Source organism: Cyanistes caeruleus, chromosome 11 (assembly GCF_971803275.1).
Source record: "Cyanistes caeruleus chromosome 11, bCyaCae1.hap1.1, whole genome shotgun sequence".
Lineage (NCBI taxonomy): Eukaryota > Metazoa > Chordata > Aves > Passeriformes > Paridae > Cyanistes > Cyanistes caeruleus.
The window spans coordinates 16,442,340-16,463,743 of record NC_141711.1 but is presented as its reverse complement, the minus strand read 5'-3'; the positions used below and the strand labels follow the sequence as shown (position 1 = coordinate 16,463,743).

Here is a 21,404-nt window from a genome sequence, read left to right as displayed (position 1 = left end):
AGCACCTTTTGCCTGGAGTCTCGATCTCAGAAGGGTCATGGACACAAAACTTGTGAGAGCAGGAATTGGGATGTTTGGGAACCCAGGACAGATATTTCTGAACCTTGCAGGTCATGCTCAGGGTGCAGAGATGTTTTAGGGATGATGCCTCCAGAGAACAAATAACAAATGGAATTGCACTGTATGATCTACAGCTACACCATGAGAAGAGAGTTCGGGTTTCAGAACAGCCAGAAGTGCTGTTAGGAAGAGTCAGATCCATCAAAGTAAGATTTATATAAACAAGTAATTTCTTCTGCAGCTCCACACATAACCCCAGGAAAAACACTGGGAAAATAATAACTGATTCAAATGCAAGCTAAGCTACTTCACCCCATGAAAGAACATGTGAGGCTGAGGAGCTTTAAACTCTAGCACTGAGCTGATAGCCATCCCATAATACAGCAAGAGTGAAAACAAATTACAGTTTAGCTGTTAAACAAAAAGCACAAAAAATAAAAACAGAATGCAGAAAATAGGATGTAAATTATAAATAAAGCCTGTTTTTAAATATTTGCTTTCACTCGTTCTGCAAAATATTCAAGTTTTTGGTAAATAAAAAATTAAATTAGTTCAAAGATGAGAGGCAGAACCACAAATAAAAAGCTAAGAGAAGATAGGTAAAAATCCCAGGATAAAGAATTAATTCCGACCTCTTCAATTTAAAAATGTTTGTTCCATGTATGTGACATAAACAGTGCAAATATTTGTAAAGGGATCTGTGGCTGGCAGCTGTTAAAACTGTAGATTTTAAACAAATATCCCAATAACACCAGAACAAAAACATGTTTTTGGACTCTGGGCATCTCATTATTCTAAAAAATAGTATCAAAGCATTCCTGTTAATGTGGAAGTGCAGGTAGGTCCTGAGCTTTTTTCCATCTATTTTAAATAGGGTCACCTTCTGAGGTGCAAGCTGGGTGTTTTCACCGGGGCTCAGGATGCTTCACAGACAAAGAAAAATATCACTGCACAGGGAGAATGGCTAAAAGCTGCAGCTAATAAATGACAGCCAAGCAATGTCAGCAGCATTATTTGCTGCCCAGCACGTCTGGCAGAGCAAGGCCCTCCAGGACACAGCTGATTTCCAGCTGCTAAACCTGCCTGAAAGGCAAAGGAACCAGTCCTGACTCACCCTGACACCTTTACCAGGCAACTGAACCATTTCTGGTGATCTCCCACTCAAAGATATCCAAAATATCTGCCGTTCCCTACAAAGTTTGAAACGTAGGAAAGCCAAAAAAAAAGGTATTGAATGTCAATCTTTTCCACAGTTTCTATATAAATAGCCAAAAAGCATGTCCTCACCAAGGAGATAAGTCATCAAAAACCACAAAGAATGCATTTAAAGGGGTACAAGAATTAGCACTTCATCTCTAAAAGGCATCACTAGACAAAGACTCCTAAAAAACCATTAGTCTTTTGCATACAATGCTCTTGCCTGAAAGAATATAAAACACATCAGTGCAGCACATCTCCTACCTCACAGCATATTTTTTTGTATTTTTGTAATGCTGTTTTTCAACACAGCTGGTCCTGACTAAACAGATTTAAAGATTCATCCATTCCAAGACTATAAAGGATTATTGTGATTATCTAGTCTGACTTCCTGCAGGGCACAAGCCACAGAAACCTGCTCACAGATTGCTGCAGCGTATTTCCTCCAGGACAATGTGGCAACAAATCATTTAAAATACAACCCAGTCTTGTTTTAAAGATATCAGTAATAAAGAAACAACAGCTTTCTGTGATTAATTTATTGCTAATCACTCTAATTATTAACAAGTGCCTTCAATACTATTCCAAATTTGCATGGCTCTGCTTTGTAAATACTGGGCTTTGTCTCACTTTTTTTCCTTTGACAGAACTGACAGATTACCTCAATTATCAATCATCTACCTGCAACCCTCCTCCATGTACCCATCTTTATGTCACAATAGGCTGACTCCTCACTCAACTTCTGCAGTTTGTCTGAGCAAATGTGCAAAGTAATCTCTTCACTCTGTCAGGCTTCTGCTGGAACCTTATTCTCACTTTTATTTATTTAATTATCTTTATTTTTATCTATTATACATCAAGAAGACGAGCATAGACAGGTAATTCTTTCAAGCAATAATGAGACTATCCAGAAAACACGATATTTTTTAAACTTAAATTTTTTAATTTTGACTCTGACTTTTTAGTCTAGAAATGACAAAAATTACAAAAAATAATTTAAATCAAAAACTTGCAGGAAAGAGAAATGGAATGAGCTCTTACCCTTGTTCATGGCAAACAGGATAAGGAATAACAAGTAGGAGGGAAGATTGAGTACGGGCTCCAAAAAACTTGTAGCAAATGGGTCAAAAAGTACTGAATTTTTGAGAGTCTGCAAAATATCCACTGTTGCAGATTTTATTTATTTTTTTAACAGACAACGCAAGCACATGCTGAAAATTTCATAGCTGGACATTACTTTGTTGTAAAGGATTCAGGTTAGATAACCTGGAGATCTACTCCAGGTTCCACCTCCCAGGACTCCTGGCCATCATAGATCACCTTAGAATCTTTTTGGCTGTTCCCCATCTATTCTGAAGAGGACACTACAGGGCAATAGCAGCTGCCCAGCAATCACCTCATTAATTTATACAGAGACTTTTTCAATGATTCTCCCTCTCTGCCCCTCCAGATGCCCGCTGTCTAGAAAGGCAAGGCTTCTTATCCTCTTAGCTGTCAAAAGCAAGGAAGAGGCTGATGTTGGATTGGTTTGCCAAAATAATGTTTCATCATGTTAAGTGTCACTGCACCTCAGGACACAAACACCATCTGTGGGGCCATTCTATATTTGGATGTATTGGAGTCAGTGCTGTTTAAATGAGCCAAATATCTGACAGAAACCACACAATATCTGAACTAATCACTGTTTAACTTGCTATTTCTGCATCATCAGCAATTTCTATGTCATTGATTTTTCCTGATTCCTATTAATAAGACTAGTGAATAACACACTAGAACACAACCCTGCAGGTACTATTACAAACAGCAGCACTGAATAAAAATTCTCAATTTTCAACTGCTTTGTTATCAATTCATTTGTTTTTAAATCACTTAGTGAGTGCTAGATTTAATTCTACACTGTTAATTTCTTTATTCATTGTGTCAAGGGAGAGTTACTAAATAGCATCAGATACTGGAAATTCCAACTAAATAAAAGGAAAATATTTTTCCTTTGTGGGTGGTCAAAATCTAGAATACACTTTTTCCAAGAGATGCTGTGGTTTCCTCAAAAATATTCAAAATTTAACTGGACAAGATCTTCAACAACCTCCTCTAATACGGTCTGCTTTGAGGATGAGGTTGTACTGGAGACCCCCCAGAAATTCCTTCCAATCTATCCAGTTCTGTGATTCTGTGCATGTAAAACTGAAGACACAGCAGTAAAACTCCCCATGAGCCAGAAGAATGTTCTTCACCTAATTCTAGCTGTTTTTTAAAGCTGAAACTCCGTGATGGCGATAACAAGCACAGCAATAATCAACTTCCACAACAGAAGAGCCTGCAGTTACAAAAATAATAACTCTGCCATTAGATTATTACCAACAATATAAAAACTCTTTTTCATGGTAACCACTCAGTTATGACACTGAAGCTTAACACTGTGGCAGTACAGCCCATTTATTCCACCTGAAATTCCTGTCTGAATTGCCTTCTGCTTCACAATATGGATGAAGTTGCACTGCTATCCTTCCTTCCAGGAGCTATAAAATCACATTTCTTCCCTCTACACTGCCACTTATACCCAAGAAAATGAATTTTTTTTGTTAGACTGACTTTAAACTGGTGAAGAGGTCCAATGTAATAGGGTAGAGGGTGAAATCAGGTGATGGCTTAGATTATTCAACCCATCTGAAGGTGCTGGCCAAGCCAACTTGAGGACCTCTAGCAAAAGGTGTTCCATAAGGCACAATTCTCTCATTTCCTCCAATAAAATGGAGGAACTCCATTAGAAAATTATGCCATCCACTACACAGTAATGTTCTCAAAAAAGCAGTTGAGATACTACCGGTGTTTGCATTGGAAAGCATAAATGTATAAATGTTAAACACAAAGCATAAATGTTTTAGCGTATTGTCCATGTGTAAGAAAATTCCTTTTTTTTTTTTTTTTTTGTAAGGCCTGTCAGCTACCCAGATATGCATTTCCCAGATCTACTGACAAAAAAATCCCCTTGGAAAATAGTAGTGGAATATGTTAGAGGTGTTAAAAAATTATATCTTAAAATGGGGTATGGCTTTCCTAGGATAAATACAACTGACAGCTAGAAAAGATTTATTTTAGATTGCTTCACACAAGAGAATTCTTTTTAAAAAAAGGAAAGTACACAATGTCTGTGATTCCTCTTTCTGCAACTATTTTAATACCAGCATTCTGTTCTTTATCTAACACAGCAATGCAGTGGCTTCAAGAGAAATCTCAAATCACAATTATGTTCCTTCCAGAATACTGTGCTGTTAACAGGATAACTGTTAAACAGAAGCCTTGCATTTAGCTGTGTTTCTAATGTAGATTTACATGATGACAGCACCAGTATCACAGTGAGAGCTGACAAGCCTGGCAATTATTGTCAGATCCGAGACAGAACACTCACCAGCTCCTTCAGAGTATGACACCAAAATCCAACAACAAGCCTAAGTGGCTCATTAAAATCATCCTCCTGCCTCTAAACTTGTCAGTGATGCTGTTAGTTCTCCAAAAACAAACTGCCATTCTGTTTCTGCTCTGTGCCACAAGGACCAGAGAAAAACTGGCAGAAAACTTATTGTTTGGTTTGTATCTTCTTAGCACTCGATTGGTCACAATATTTTCCCCTTTTGAAAGGCAACTGGATATCCCCATTTCCGTAACCCTTCTGCCTCTTTGAGCAATAACTGCAACATCACATCTCTCCTTGTCAGCTAAACAAATTGCCCAGTCAATTTTTTAATTGCAGAAAAAAAATTAAGTCAGTGCTTTTTCTATTGTCCTCTTCTATGAAAGTTAAACAACTAAATGGCAACTGAGTTATTTTGGATAGCAAGAAGTACCCAACAAAATTCAGGGAATAAAAGAAAACACACTAAAGTTTCATCAAAATAAAGACTGAGATTGACTTGGAAGTGCCTGGCAGGGAACCAGGGAAAGGGAGATGAAAAGTTAATGAAAAGCTCAGATTGGGATCCTGTTAAAAAATAAGACAAAAAGGGACAGATGATGAGATAGAGTCAGATGGAAGAAATGGGATAGAAATGAGCTTACTGCATGAAAGTACGAATCAAAAGTTTCCCAATATTTAGGGAGGGGTTTTTGTCTGTTGAATTTGAAATTGCCAGGAGCTCTGACAGACTCAGGGGGCTGGTCCTCAGAGCGCAGTGATGAACTGAGCTGCCACCCTGCACAGGGCTTTGAGAGCTCCACAAAGGTGACAGGGTTTGATGTCCTCTAAAAAGGCACATCTTATGTAATAGGCACCTTCCTATTCAAAGTGACAGGTTAGTTTATTTTTTAAGAAATTATATTTTGGAAATAAAAAGATATATTACATCTCTCTAAGAATCCAGTATGTCCCATAACTTCCAAGATCTAAAATTTCCATCACTACATACATTTAAATGAAATTAAAATACTAATAATACCTATGTAAAATTAAGTTGTTTGGTTGTTACAAAAAGCCCCAAACCCACACAGTAAGTAAAATCTTATTTTCCTCTTCCCTCTCTTAGACTTTAACAACTATTCCATAATTAACATTTTTATTTACAGTAACTTCATTAACTCTATTATGAAAACCTGCCACACACCTGTTTCTTTACAGCATCCTTTTCATTAGTGAACACACAGTCAGAAAGATTAAAAGGAAACCTTTGCTGCTAATCTTTCCCTGTTAACCCAGAAAATAAGATAATTTTCTTTTAGTATTATGAGCCACTATTCTATGCTACATTTTAGAAGTTCATTAAATCCCATCTAAGCAGCTTTCCAAGCAAGTCCCTTTAATGAGAAAATAGTAAGTCCATTTGACAATACCAGTATAGGCACTCACTGGGCAGAATATCACCTACAGAGAAACTGCAGTGGAAGGTAACTGGACACAGGCACTTCAAATTAAACTTGAGCTATTCAGGTCAAAACAAAAATTCTGATACCAAAAATGTTACTACTTTACTCCTTAAAAATGGTAGCTTCTCTGTGTAACTACCTTTAAAGTGGTAGCTTCTCTGCACAGCCTGCCAGGTCACATACAGGCCAGAAAGACTTTAGTAATTATTCCCTCATGTTCTGAGACTACTGAAAAAAACCCACAGAGAAAGGCAGAGCTGGATTCCTAAAATAAAATTATTGCCTTCAAACGTTCAAAACTGGCATACCCTAAAAAATTATTAAGTGCTGTCAGTAATAGATGTGGATATGTACAACAAAAGGATCACTTCTAGGAATTTTAACACCTATTTATGCACCTGTACCCAGTAAAGTGAGCTTAAGCTAATTCATAAAAGAAAGTTGGAAGAATTATTCTTTAATTAAAGTAGCCCTTTCAGTAATAACATAATCATAAACCTGAATTTTTGATAAGCATCACTGGGAAGTGACTGAGCATTGGATCAAACTGAGGGGAAGCTCAGATTCCTGGCCAGGGGCACGTGGCTGCTCCGTGCCCACCCCACTGCTGTTTGCTGAGGGGCAGGGTGAGAATGTCAAGGCAGGAGGGGACAGCAGAGGACAAACCTCCTCTCCCAGCAGCAGTGCTGCCTTACAGAGGTGTGGAGAGTCCAGAGAGGTGTTAAGTACATGTCCCTTTGCCTGTGACAGGATGCAGGCTCAGCTCTGTTCTGGAATGCCTCTTGCACAGACTGCAGAACAGGCAATCACAAACCCCCCATCAACTCTGAGGATGTATCAGAAAGAATCAACTGAAATCTTCTCCATCAACCACAATTTAATTTAGATCAAACAGCCAATGCTTGAACAGCAAAGAACATAAAAGATGCCACTGTTTACCCTGCTCTGTAAAGGGCTTTGAACTCAGACTTCTGTCGCTTTGCTGAAACAAACACACACTTCAGATAACGAACTTGGGGCTCAGCATCTTCCAGATTTATGAGAAGCTCTTTCAGCTCAGGGACACTGCAAAACTCACACCCAGCTCAGCAAAACACAGCGAAAATAAAGAATCTATATAGTTATATTAGCCCTAGGAAGTCTGTGCCAAGTCACATGAGCACACAATCTCAACTCCTGTGGGTAAGACTTTGACCAAGGAGTAGACCTTATATACCATTTTCATAAGTAACCAAATTCTTTGAACCCAAAGCTATTACTTCTCCCTCATCCCTACAGTAGGGAAGGTTCCTGGATTTCCTGGGTCACTGCAGCTGCTGTGCATCACCCCAAAGCCCTGAGCCACAGCCCTGGGGGACGCAGGGTTTGGATGGGAAGTGCTCAGGCACCTCCAGCCCTCGCTGTGCCCTTGGCAGCAGCAGGAGTTGGTGTTGCAGCAACACAAACTACAGACCACATCCACAGGAAGCCACTGATATAAAGAGCTACACGTATATTATCAGAAAATAATACAACCCTACACATGATTTATGTTTTCCATTATTCCAGTGACAGCTTTTTCTCTAATATGTATTGGATTTCATCTAAACGCACTGGATCTTGACCTACTAGTGGTACTGAGCACTGGCAGTAAAAAGAAATTAGTATTTGTTTTATAAACTGTTAGGGTGCCCTAAACACATTTACCTTTTGGAGTTAATTCTTTATATCATCTGATAGATTTTTTTTTCCTTTCAAAGGCACTGTGTTATTTTCAGGGATAAGCATACAATCAGAATATCTTGCTCACTAAACAGTACAGTGATGGCAGTGACACAAACTAAAGACTTTGAAATCAAACTTGGCAATCAGTATTCTTTTTATATTTAATCAATTTTTATGACTGAACCCAAAGCTGTATCTATGACCAACCAGCAAGCACAAGGCTCTACTTTAAATTAAAAATGAAACAAAACCACCATGAAATTTACAGGAAGATGAACACCAAAAAATGTGAGAAGCTGAGTTCCAGTACTCTCACAGAGATCTCTGTCTTTTTATTTTCCCTTCTTTGTATTCCTTCTATTAAGCAATCTCTATATGTAAAACATAGTATGATTAATTTCTATTAAACAATAAAGCTTTAGGAAACAGACAGAAGAATTTCTGAAAGGAGAACACATTTCTCCAAAGGCCATTAATCACTATTATCTTAAAAATAAGATGTAACAACAACCATTTAAGAAATTATGTGAGCAGTTTCCAAAGATACAACTTGTATTAATTTTCCCCTTCTTCATTCCAACAGTCACAAAAAAAAACTGTGTTATGAGAAATCTGCTCAAAGAGAAAGTCAAGAACTCAAGAAAACGTGGATAAACAACACTCTAAGTAGCCTTGCTGCTTCTGTCTGTGCTTTACAGTAGTTTTTGATTGCATGACCACATCCAGAACCTCTCTTTATTTTGACTGACCCAGGGACAACCATTCAGAGTTTCATTACTATTTGTGGTTCAATGTACAGTTCTTAGGGCTTAGTTCACTAAAAATTATTCAAACCTTACCATAAAGGGAGCTATTTTCCATTCCTAATACTTCTACATAACACTGAGCATCCAAGTTCATAAAAACACTGTAGGGTTGAAGAAAATATACGCAAGACTAGAGATGTATTACCTTGGTTTAACAGAGATATTGAAGTTCTTATCAGATCCCTTAGGGACAAAGTAGACTGGACTGGGAACACTGGCATTTCCCTGGTTCTTGGATGTTTGCCTTTGCCACCCTGCTTATGACTCTAAAAGTTTAAATTTACTAATTATGCCTACATTATATCCAGTCTTGTGGATGGATGTTGAAATAAGAGGAAACAGATCTTTAATAAACTTAAATATTTTCATTTCACCCTAATACCTCATGTAAAATTAACTGTCTATCCATTCACCAGGCTTACTACTGAGTTTTTAAATTAAGATGCATTTTTATTCCTTGTGTATCAACCATTGCCTCCTCTCCAGCCAAATGCAACAAAGCAGAGTAATCAGATTTGGCAGCCCAAGTGCTGGCTGTCCACTGCTGCAGCCACAGTGTTTGCTCGCTATCACTGCAGTCACAAGGATTTAGTCCACTTGTGCTACACTGATCCATATAACACTGATTTTTCCTACCCCTCTCACATGTGAAACTTGTTGCTACCCACTCCTCCTAGAAAATAAATATAATTTTGTTACATATATATATATATTTAAATTACAATAACTGTTAATCACTGTAAATGTTATATGCTAATTGCCTTTTTCTGTCTCCGTCTTCAGGATAGAAACAGCACAAAGTGACATAAATCAGGATAAGACTGAAGGACACTTCTTGATACCACATGGACCACAGTGCCATCCAGGCTGCCAAAAGGACAGATGTTCTTTGCTTTTCTACTGAGAAACAATTTCTGTCTTCTATGAAATTAAATCCAAACTGTCTTTTTAGTTCCAGTAAAAACCCACTAGGGATGATCAGTCTTTGTAAGCCATGCACAGCACCTTGCTCACTCACTCCAAAAAGCCAGATTGCCGGTTTCTCCTAGCTCTTATCCCCCAGTCTTAATTTTCTGTTCTTTAAAAACCAAACCAAACTCCTGTATTTTCTCAAAATACATCTTTGGAATACTAAACTCCAACTACACTACCACATACCTGTATTTCAAATGCAATTCTGTAACATCAGCAGACTTGGACCAGCTCAAGTGATTCTCTCCAGTGACAGATTAAGAAACTCTCAAACTTCTGTTCAATTTTCTTATTAAAACCTTATTTCCTTGACTAGATGTAATTCAACATTCAGTGTGTTTACAGTGCAAAAGAAACTGAAATCATCTGCAGGTCAGCCACTGGTTTCCCCTGAGTGAATTGTTTCCTTGTTGGTTTTCCCAGCTGGTCTTAAGCCAGCATTCAATAAAATCAAACTCCCATGTTTTAATATCACACAAGTATTTTACACGTGCACTGTAGCACTGTTTGCAGCATGCACACTGGATACTGTTCTAAGAGGCAAGAGCTCTTTGTTAACTACAAATCAACTAATACTTGAAAAATGTAATTTAAAAAACCCCCTCCAAATCCCCACACAATTTGCTATGAATGTCAGCATCAGTAATACAACTACTCTGTTTTATTTACCAAAATATAAAAGAGCATACTATAACCTTCCATATCCATGACTAGATAACATTTCCCTGCAAAGCAAGAGATTATAAAATATCCTGCATGTCATTTGTCATAGTAGGACCTGCAAAGGACACCAGAAGGTGACTTACATTTAATTCTGCCTTTACTTTTAAAATCTATTAAAAATCTACCCATCTCCATGGTAACTCAAAGCATATATTCCTCCCACACAGTTTGATTGATAGTTTGTAGTTTGTTTTATAGTCAACCTTTTGTTTGTTTGGAAATATATAAAAACTGTCTAGTTGATCCTAATAATCTTAAATGATGCCATAAATCTGCATGTGGCAGTAAATGAAAGGTACTGCATATATGGCTCCTTGTTATGCTGTTGTTTAAACCAAATAAACTGCTGTAACATCCTGTCGTCTTCAAAGCAAAGTAACTTTCAAATAAATTATAATAGATTTTCAGATTTTAATGCTATAAGACTAGCTTACAAACTAATTTTATTTTACTCTCCTCAAAACGTACACCTACTTTTAATTCCTTAGAGCTCAGAGTCTTCCACAAAACACTATGAGAAACTGACTACATAAAAATTCATAAAATTAAGGAAGGAAAAAATAATAATTATGGGAACCTGTTATAACCTTAAAATATGAAGCACTTGAACTGAACTTCAGCAAGTTAGCACTAAGGGGAGAAGTACTGAAATGGATTGCATTTTAGAGCAGGAACCTAATAAATACTAAATGTAATTTCTACATGAATACTGCTCTTCCAAGGAAGAAATGTAGAGAGAGGTCATGGCATCCACTAAAGACCTCTAAGAAATCATAGCTAATAAACTGATGTAAATTCAAGTCTCAATTTGACAAAGCAAGAGAAGGGCTTCTACTCAACTTTCCAACACACCTAAGCAGCGTAGAAGTTGCTGATTTTAACCAAAAAACCTTCTAATTGCCCAAGATAATGAGTAGATATAAATCACACTGTGACACTTTCACATTGAGGTCTTTATTCTGGTCCCTGCAATTCAAGAAAGATGGGACAGACTGGAGCAGGTCCAGGGGAGTGGCACAAAGATGATCTGAGGGCTGGAGGTCCTGGCCTGTGAGGAAAGATGAAAGCAGCTGGGTCCCTTTTCCATCCCAGTGCTGCAGTACCAGCACAGCCTCCCCAACAGGACTGAGGCTCTCTGTCCACAAGGAGACACAGGGAAAAGAAAAAGGGCAATTGCATCAGGAGAGTTTTCATCCCAGTGTTAAGAAAGAGACTTTCTAGAAGAACAGCCATTCACTGGATTTGGACAGGGTGCCACAATGTCATGTAGGATCCCTTTCTGACAAAAGGCTGGGCTAGATGATATTTTGAGGTCACTTCCAATCTGTAACACTCCATTGCTTATCTCCAGCTTCCCCCTCCATGAGTAAAGATATTGAGTTATAAAAATATCCACCTTCAGCATACAATGCTAAAGTGTTCATCATTCTGAATTCTCCAAATCATTCTGTATACACCCATCACAACCCAATCAAGAAAAATCTTCAAGTATTTTGTAGTAATCAAATAACAAATCTGCTAAAAGCCTCAGATTCAGTTGCTAAGCAATGAGATCATTTCTCAGTGCACTGTTCCCTCTGAGGAACTGAAGAACTAGATGCTCCTGAAAGTGGAAATATTTACTCCCTTACATGCTGTGCAGCACTTCATGAGACTATCTGCTGCCTCAAACTCCTATCTGAGCTCCTGGTCACTCCATGAAGATTTATCCTTCACTCCAAACATAGAAAGATATAAAAATATCCATAGCACTGCTGAGCACTGTTATCCAGAGTCCTGTCTTCTGAAGTGATAACTCTGAGTCTCTCTGTTAGTGTCAACTGAGGCCAGACAAGCTCTTCAAATTCTTTTAAAATGACTCTCACAAATCTGAACAATCACCCAAAAGGAATTTTCCTTCGAGGTAACCTTGAAAATGACATGAAAATGAGTAAGAGGAAAGAGAGCCATGTATACAAGCAATACTGTTTCTGTACATCTGTCTCGGTACAAATATCTCGTCTTTCCCGGAGTTTGTTTGCACCGAATTTAAGAGTGAATTTGATATGCTCAGCCTTGTTTCGAAGAAATTCTGTTCCTTGAAGGGAGACCTTTTGATGCAGCACATCCATTTCAGGTCATGTTGTATTTTCTTCTGCCTACATATTTCAGAAAATCCATCAGCAATTCCATGTTTTATCAGATATGAAGAAAGCACATCTCACTGAATAAAAATGTCTCCTAGAACACTCCCCATACGAGTAAACTACCTTAGTGATTCAGTGAATGGCATTTTTCAAGATGAGTTTTAACTACTGCTTCAATTTTAGGGACACCCAAAACCACCCAAATCACATAGCTGCAATTGCACCAAGTCCTGCTACCCACTCAGCTCCTTAATAGGATCCCTCAGGAAATTTAAAAGGAGCTGATGGGAAATTGGTTTCACACTGAGCTGGCAAAAATGCTATTCCCAACAACATTAGGTCTTACTCCTGAAAGTAGACAAGAAGTCACCCCACACATCTCCCGCTTCCCTTTGCATAAAAGTAGCAAATTAAAGTTATTGATCTGACCAAACTCTAAATTGGGAAATTATGTTTGGTCTCTCCACAGTCATCTGCTCTTTCAACAGAAATAGTCCTCACATCACATCTTAGACTCTGAGGAATTTATTTTACAATTAAAATAGCTACTGTGCACCAACAGTGAGTTTCAGTGATCTCCTTAGCTGACTTAAAAACTCACAGGAGTCTTGTTTGACCTAATTAGCAAAAGCTTACAGAGAACTTGCAGATCCTTTATTTAGAAGTAGTATAAAAATAACAAATCTTATCAACACATACAGGGTAAGAGAGAAAGTTAACAACCTTACTGGTATCATTTTGCTGTCTCAACAGAAGTCAGTAGACTAGTGTGGGCAACTACCAGAGAGCTGCACACACCCACTTCACTGTAACAAATGCAGTTTTGCATCTTTATAAACCTCTGTGCCTAAACAAGTCTCCCCAAGGTTTGTTCTTGTTTTTCTGCTCTCTCTTCCTTGTCCCTTCAGAGTAGGCACAACAGGCTCAGCTGCTTACAGTGGTACACTTATCACACTTTTCCTTTCTCCTCCACTCCAAATTCAGTACAGGATTGAGGAAGGGAATCATTGGCATCTTTTGCTTATTGCCTTTGCAATACTGGGAAACAATAAGTAAAACTCTTTCCTAAATTTCTTAGGCTTTCACAAAAGGACATAGCTCTTGTGTCCAAATGAATCTAAAGAACAACAGAGAATATTGGAGCCAGGCAAAAAAACACCACAAGATACAGGGTCTGTGCACCTTCTGGCAGTACCCAACTGTGTATGTAAACACACACTCAAAACCACATCTGGCCAGCTGTGGTTAGCAGTTATCCACATTATCAGCAACTCCAGTGGCTACGTAGTACAGATTTTTATCTCTGAGATCCACACTCACAAGTGAGCTCCCTCCTAATGAGTTTTACAATAGCAGTGAAAGTAGGAAAACACAAACCAAGTAGGTCAAATAGAAGAGTGGCATTTTTGAAAGTGGCTACTGTATCTCATTGTTTCAGTGCTCATCTCTGAAGCCTGAATACAGTCTAGATACAGCCAGATCAGAAGGCAAAGAATTGCTTTCCATTTTCCAGTGACATGACACTGCCTTGTCTGCACACAGATTACATACTGAAATAGGGGAAAATGTGCTCTTTACACAGAATCACAGAATGGGTTGGGCTGGAAGGGACCTTAAACCTCACCCAGTTCCACTGCCTGCCATGGGCAGGGACACCTTCCACTGTCCCAGGTTGCTCCAAGCCCCATCCAACCTAGCCTTGGGCACTTCCAGGGATGGGGCAGCCACAGCTACTCTGGGAAACCTCTGCCAGGACCTCCCCACTCTCACAGTATAATTATTTTTCCTTGTATCCAGTCTGAATCTGACCTCTTTTCATTTAAAACCATTACCCCTTGTCCTATTGCTGTGGGCCCTGCTAAAAAGTGTGTCCCCAGAGCTATTAAAGTTGTACGGTCTTTACTCCTTTAACAAGTAATAAATATTTAAATTCTGTTCCTGATTTCTTAATTATTTAAGAAAAAATTATTTTTAAGTAGGTGTAGTATTTTTAGCAAGGTCATAATTTTTGCTAAAAGATCCCATCCAATACAAATAACAGATTCTGATAGTTTCCACCCCAGTTTTATTTGCACTGCTTTCCAATTGGAGAAAAACCTCTGGTATTTTCAAAACAACCTTGCTGTTCTGTCAGGATTTAAACAGTTATATGATCAGAATCCTAGTTCTCAGAGCATAATTTTTCATCACAGTTAAGCAAAGAACACATCATACATCTTTCTATTTCAAATTCATTTCAGGCACAGCCCTTTCTCTGTGAACTCATTATGGACAAATGCCTTTTTCTCCTCAGACCAAAACTTGGCTTTCACCTTGATGGCAAAAATTACAAGACTATCACAGCCCTGTGTAATGCAATGATCTCAGGCTAACCTTCCTAACACATATTTCTCAGAAATCTAAACTAAAATTGTTGCACAACTCCTGTAACTCAAAGCCATTCAAGCTTCCCCACGCACAGTTTATTCCCAGTGCTACCACAGACTCTCTGCGGTCAGAGAGAAACGAGGAAGATTCCCAATATTTTACACCAACTAATTTTCTACAACTGTCTCAAAGCTGTGCTTTACTTCACCCCTCTGTTTCTCACTGTTCTCCTCCTCTCTCCAATTTTCTGTCAGCAGAACTTCTTTATCTTGGAACAACATAACATCCCTCTCCAGGCAGTGTTTTAATCACTGCAGGCTTCCTGGGTATTACATCCCAGCTCCCATTGTTTAACTGAGACACAAATACAAACCTTACAATGCACCTCAACAATACCACCAGGGTAATTGCTGGGAATTTTTAACTGAAACAAACTTGATCTTTCAAGAATCCATAATCCAGGTAATGAGTTCACCAAAAAGCATTAGCTGAACATTTGAGCCTATTTAGAGATGTTCAGAGAGGCTACCCACATTGCTTGGCAGCCTCACTGACCAGAGGAGGGTCCTTTGCAGGCACTGCCCTACTGAGAGTGACTGTGCAACAACCAGGACTTGAATTTTTCCTACAGTAAGAAACTTTTCTACAAAGCTGACTAGGCACAGCAGCATGATAAATAACATTAATTACATTTCTTAGAGTATTCTTATTACAGTTTGGGAATAATAAAAATTTCTGCTGGTGCTGCTCCAACAATAAGCGAGGATTTCCATTTAGTCTTTCAATATATTTTAAGGTACGTCCTTACATAGCTTCCAGCCTGAGCACCGAGGATAAATTTCTAATCCCAGCTCTGCTACAGGCACCTCAGTGCATTTCCTCAGGCCCACAGATGGGACAAATGTCTATTACCCGCCTAACAACGGTGTAAATTGTTCTTCTGCCAGAAAAGCTGTGCTACTGTATCAGTGGCCTGGAGATAAGAAATCACTCAAGGTGCTCAAACATTGGCAGCTTAGCCCAGGGAAGCTGGGGAGTTTCCATTCAGAAGGAACTCAAAACCTGCCTGGTGCAGTCCTTTCAGCCTGGTCCTGCTGATCCTGCTTGAGAAGGCAGCTGATGATCTCAAGAAGTCAATTGAATTCTAAACAGTTTGACTTCTTGTTTGACCATCTAAACAATTCTGTGATTATTGCTATATTAGAATTTTTATTTTTAAGTTTTTGGGAAAAAACAAACCCACAACACAAAACAATGTGTTTTCTACTCAGAAGCTCTGCCCATTTCTTCATCATGGCGTGGATGCCTCCTTCCAATGTTCTAAGAGAACAGTAAATTCTTTCCTCTGTTATTTAAGGATACAATAATGTTTTGTGCCATGTTATAAGAAATATAATGAGCTACAATACAAAGCAGTCCCAGAAAGAAAAATCACTAAATGAAAGTTTATAGCTAGAGCTTTCTCTCTCCTTCCCCTCAAGGAACTGGTGTTAACAATAAAAAAGAAATACTTTAGAAGAAAGGAAGCTCAACTCATTTGTAGGTAAAATTATTCCCCTTTTTCCAATTTAATACCATTGCCAATATTACTGTTGTCATCTTCAGCTGACACTGGGGAGAGGGGGAGAAAAAGAAAAAAAATCTTAGAATTAAGATTCTTAGGAAGGAAACAGAAAAGATCACTCTATTCCCATACACCAGAGAGGTAAGTATGTACAAAAGAAGAGGAAATGTAGTAGGTGTAAAGGGTGATATAACATATGGTATATACCATGTGCCCTGTCCCTCCTCCATTAGATCAGATGCTCCTTTCCAAGAAAATGCCTCCAGGGACATCAGACCCCAGAGAAGAACTGGGACCAGCAAGAGTAAAACTGATTTCATAAGGGTTGATTGCTTTCTGAAGTACAGAACACAGCTAGTTATGCTGGAGATGCACCCACAGGATCATTCCTGGGTTTGTTTCCTAGTTTAAATTTTAAGGGTTTAAATGAGGAAACAAAGCTGCTGCAGCTCTGTGTAGAGGTATTTCTCTAAACAAAGGACAGGAAGGAAACGCAAGCTTAGACCACCTGCAGTTCTTGATCTTAATCCTACTATTAAGGCTTGCAATTACTAAGCTAAAAAAGAGAAAAATACCTTCAAATGTTCAAGTTTTTATCTGCTATGTCATGGGCCTTGGCTATTAAAATGTAAGAAAATAAGAGGGATGAAAGCAGAAGTAGGAGGAATTATGTGCCAGCAACTAAAAATTATATAAAAAGATGTATATAAAATTCAATACACTTATCTTACTGTTTACTTCTAATTTATGGAGCAACAATTGTACAAAACCTCCCATAGTTTGAGTTCTTCTCCTATCAGACTCTAGGCACTAAAACAACTACTTACAAAAGGTGCTGAATAATTTTTCAAGTCTTTGATGTGAGTCACAGAAGCATTGTATTGTATCATATCTTACGTATTTAATAACACTTTAAAATTGTTGCCTTTTTTTGTAACAATGAAGTTTTCAGAGCTGAAGGTAGAATTTCAGAACTGCAGAAATTTCCAGTGTAGCCCACGTGACTCTCACATGATCCATTATTCTGCAGTTAGGGAACCCTCATTAAATCTCACAAGGAATCCAACAGTTCTGATATTGATTCTGATGCATTTTGAATGCACAAAATCAGGAAACATTTCTCCCAGGGTATTAGAGATGTGCAAGAAGAGGAGCACTGCTCTTACCACATACAGCTGTTTCCAGAGCACGGCCCATTCCTGCAGCGTCGCTGTGACTTCAGTCACCACAGAATCTTCAAGAGGAACAACTGTTTCATATTGCCTGTAGAAAAAGAGGGGGAAAGAATAGGAAATGTACCCTTGAAAAGGTAGAAAAATAAATCTGACAGCACAGTAATTTGTAGAATTCTAGAACTTGAATTTGCTCAACATAAGGAGAATATCTTAAGAGGATCATTTTGTCTGTTGTAAAACTGAAGTGACTCCAGAGTCAGCAACTATTCCTCCATTGCATTCCACAAGATTAAGCATTTCCTGGTTACCTGTTCAAAATACATCATTTCATTCTAATCAAGGTCAATGAAAAGTTTCCATTACTACAGCATGTTAAATTAAACTTGCCTGTAAAGTGGGGTCCTTCTCAATTTGGGTCCCTTCCCTAAACCAGTCCACTCCTTTTTCCCCCTCCAATAATGTTAGCCAATATCAAAACTACCCAAAATATATGCTGTCTCCTAACCTGTCCTATCCAGAAGGCTTTTTCAGCATTGCAGATGAAATCTGAGGGGTCTATCCTCTAATCAAAAGAATAAAACTTGTTCCTTTGTGGTAAAGATTTTCTAAAACCATTAAAGGAGATCCACAAGAATGGTTTGGACTGGAAGAGACTTCAAGGCTCATCTCATTCCTGCTGCTGCTGTGGGCAGGGACACCTTCCACTATCCCAGGTTGCTCCAAGTCCCATCCAACCTGGCCTTGAACACTTCCAGGGATGGGGCAGCCACCACCTCTCTGGGAAAACTATGTCAAGGTTTTACTACCCACAGCCCAAAATAATTCTTCCTTAAATATAAACCCACCATCTCTTGTCTGATTCCTACAGACCCTGCCAAAATCCCTGTCCCCATTGTCTTACAAGCCCCTTTTAGATACTGAAAGACCACAAGCAGCTCTGTCCAGAGCCTTCTCTCCTCTTCAGGCTGAACAAGCCCAGCTCTCCCAGCCTGTCCTCACAGCAGAGTGCTCCAGCCCTGGGGACAGTCTCTCTAAGTCTTCAGGGATGTTTGGGGAGGGCAGGGGCAGTGAGCAGGCAGCTGTGTGCTGTTCAGCTACCTGTCAGGTTCAACACATGCTCTGTTATTTCACAAGTGCTTATAATGGCCCCTGAAATATATTCTGAAATAAAGAAGTTCTAAACAAAACAAAACATGAAATAAAAATGCCCCTCTGGTTCAGAACTGCATTACATTCTATTTTATCAATTGGTGCATGAGGCTTAGATACTTTTAAACAGTATATCAACTTTCCTAGTAAGTACTGAACTGGTTGCCCTTCACAAACTCTAACAGCAAGGATAATTAACTACACATCACAGGGATCTGCTCCTTCCCCTAAGGAGTGTACACATTAGGAGTGGTTATTCTATGCAATATACATCATTTTATTACACCCCAGAATTATGAAGCATCAGTATTACAACTGCCCTTACAACCTTTACTGAAGCCCTTTGGGAACAAATTTACAATTCAAGACTATCAGAAGTCACCTGTTTTTCTGCAGGTAGTTCACTAAGTGCCATTTAACACATTTTATCTTCCACATTTAATTTGTTGCCTCAGGTCACTGTCTGAAACATTACAATTATAAATCTCACCACAGCAGCCTTTATCTGGAATATGCAAGTAAAAGCAGCTATGAAAACACAAGGTATTGATTTTAGGAGTCTCAGTCAATCTCACAGGAAACTTTGCAGGTTCCAGAGCTCCCAATCAGTAACTTCCTTGACATGACATTGCCACCAGTGTTGTTAATTCACATGAACTGAAATAAACCCACTGCCAGCAACACGTGAGCTACAAACACAGAGAGGGGCAGAAGTTTCAGCAGTGCACTTCAGTCACTCTTTGGGTAAGGTGGAGAGGGCTGGATCCTTTGCAAAACATTCAAGGTAACACAGCTACCTGTCAGTTATAACTCTGAAAATCTGTAGATAAACAAGATAAGCTGTCTACTGACTGGTCCCTCCATAACAAACAGGAAAATACAGTATTTTGCCAGTGAAGGAAAAAGGAGAAATGGAAAAACGTAAGTAGAGCTCTTTAAATGCATGTGTTTCAGATGATAAAGTTACAATTTTATGAGCCAAAGCAAACAAGAGTAACCATCAGACCTGATTCTTGCTATATTAAAAACAAACAATCCCCCAACTCTGTAAAATTATATTTAATTTTCAAACCCTCACACAAAAAAGATATAATGAACTAAAACATCTCTGTAAGTTTCAATAATTATTTATTTCCGTTCTAGATAAAAAGCACAGCAGCTTCATACAAATAAGGAAAAATACTCACCCTCTGTTACTGACAATTGCCTTTTTCAAGTGAATATAATTTGCAGGAAAAATCCCCTGCAAGAGAAAAAATTCTGTACATTAGAAAAATACATTTGCAGTTTTTAGCATTGGTAACCTAAGGCACAATAAATAACTGCCAATATATCCATTAAAAACCTCCCAAACAACCATTGTGTCAAAGCTGCCACTCAAAACTCTCCATTCAGCTTAGTAACAATTGACTGTTTTAGTGTGTCTTAGACCATGACACCACACTGAACCAAATCAAGATCAGAAAAGTGATCTTCTGCAGTTTGCAGCACAGCACCAGCAGCTCCCAGAGCAGGCTTATGCTGATTAAGGGTAACACAGACAGAGGCTTAAAAAGACAAATTAAACAAAAACCAAAAGCCCACCATCAACTCTGCATTGAGCCCCCATGGACAGAAGTATTCTATTACTTGCATACCCTGGAGCTGTCAGTTTTCCTCCCTTTCCAAGGAAAAGCTGTTCAAACCCACTTGGAATACCTCCAGTTATTTGTCTTTTGCTGTTCCCATGAGGGCTGGACTCTGACCTTGCCTGTGCCAGTGTGCTCTTGTGCGTTGAGACATGGGAAGAAGGGGTAATTTAATCCAACCTTTTTCCAGTGTTCCACATTCTCTGTAAAACACAGGGCCCTGAATCCTCACAGCAAAGTCTGTCAGTGTGTAAGAACAGCATCCTGCACTTCAGTGGGAAATACAGGAGCAGCATTGGAAATCTCTGGATTAAAAACCAGCTGACAGCCTCTGATAAAAATGTCAGCAATCAAGTGTGGGCTTCCAATTTTTAGACCTTCAAAACTATACAATTTAGGAAGAAAAATTTTCAGGGGAGGTTGTTTGAAAGAAATACTAAGTAAACAAGATTCCAAATGCTAAGCAAAATTCCTTGTTCATAGGCAAGACTAAAATTATAGAAGGAAAAAAGCTGAATCTAAGAGGAATGGCTTTATCAGGAAAACAGTAAATGTGTTTGCTTTCAGCCCCATGAAAATCCAGAAAAGGAAGAAATGCTCCTTCACTTCCTTGTTTGGTTCACTTCTAGTTAATGCTGCTTATTTCTGGTATCTAAGAAACCAGGGGAGGTTTGAATGGCTCTCCTGTCAAAACTGAACATATACACAAGTAGAACTACCAACACACACAATGACTGCAGACATTTCTTTAAAAGAGAATTATAGTCATGACAATGTAATACAGATAATATTATATTTCATAATACAGGTAAACATGAGGAATCTGGTATACTCTTCTCTCCTTAAATACAAGCAGTAGTTAAACCAACAGATAACAAAGTGAAGCTCATATAAAAGAACCTACTGGCATGCTTGGATACCAACATTTACAAAAACTTAGATGCATTCACAAAAACAATCACACTAGAACAATCAAAAAAGTTCTCCAAGAGCAAAAACAATGGAAAAAATGGAAAATAACCAAATATAGTGGCTAAACTCTAAAAATCTGAACCCTCCCCAGAACAACTCACAAA

The 21,404-nt window shown here is 38.6% G+C and overlaps 1 protein-coding gene across 34 annotated transcripts in view; it reads right to left on the bottom strand.

Annotated features, from left to right (window-relative positions):
- DOCK3 (dedicator of cytokinesis 3) overlaps window positions 1-21,404 on the bottom strand; it is a 183,220-nt gene that overhangs the window by 133,859 nt on the left and 27,957 nt on the right. For all 34 annotated transcript variants that reach the window (XR_015274895.1, XR_015274896.1, XR_015274897.1 and 31 more), the window contains exons 4-5: window positions 19,888-19,943; window positions 17,543-17,639 (exon numbers count right to left, since the gene is read on the bottom strand). Coding sequence is in view for 30 of the 34 variants with exons in the window: in XM_086845695.1 (XP_086701821.1) it covers window positions 17,543-17,639; window positions 19,888-19,943 (153 nt within the window). In the remaining 4 variants the exon portion in view is untranslated. The remainder of the gene's footprint in view (window positions 1-17,542; window positions 17,640-19,887; window positions 19,944-21,404) is intronic.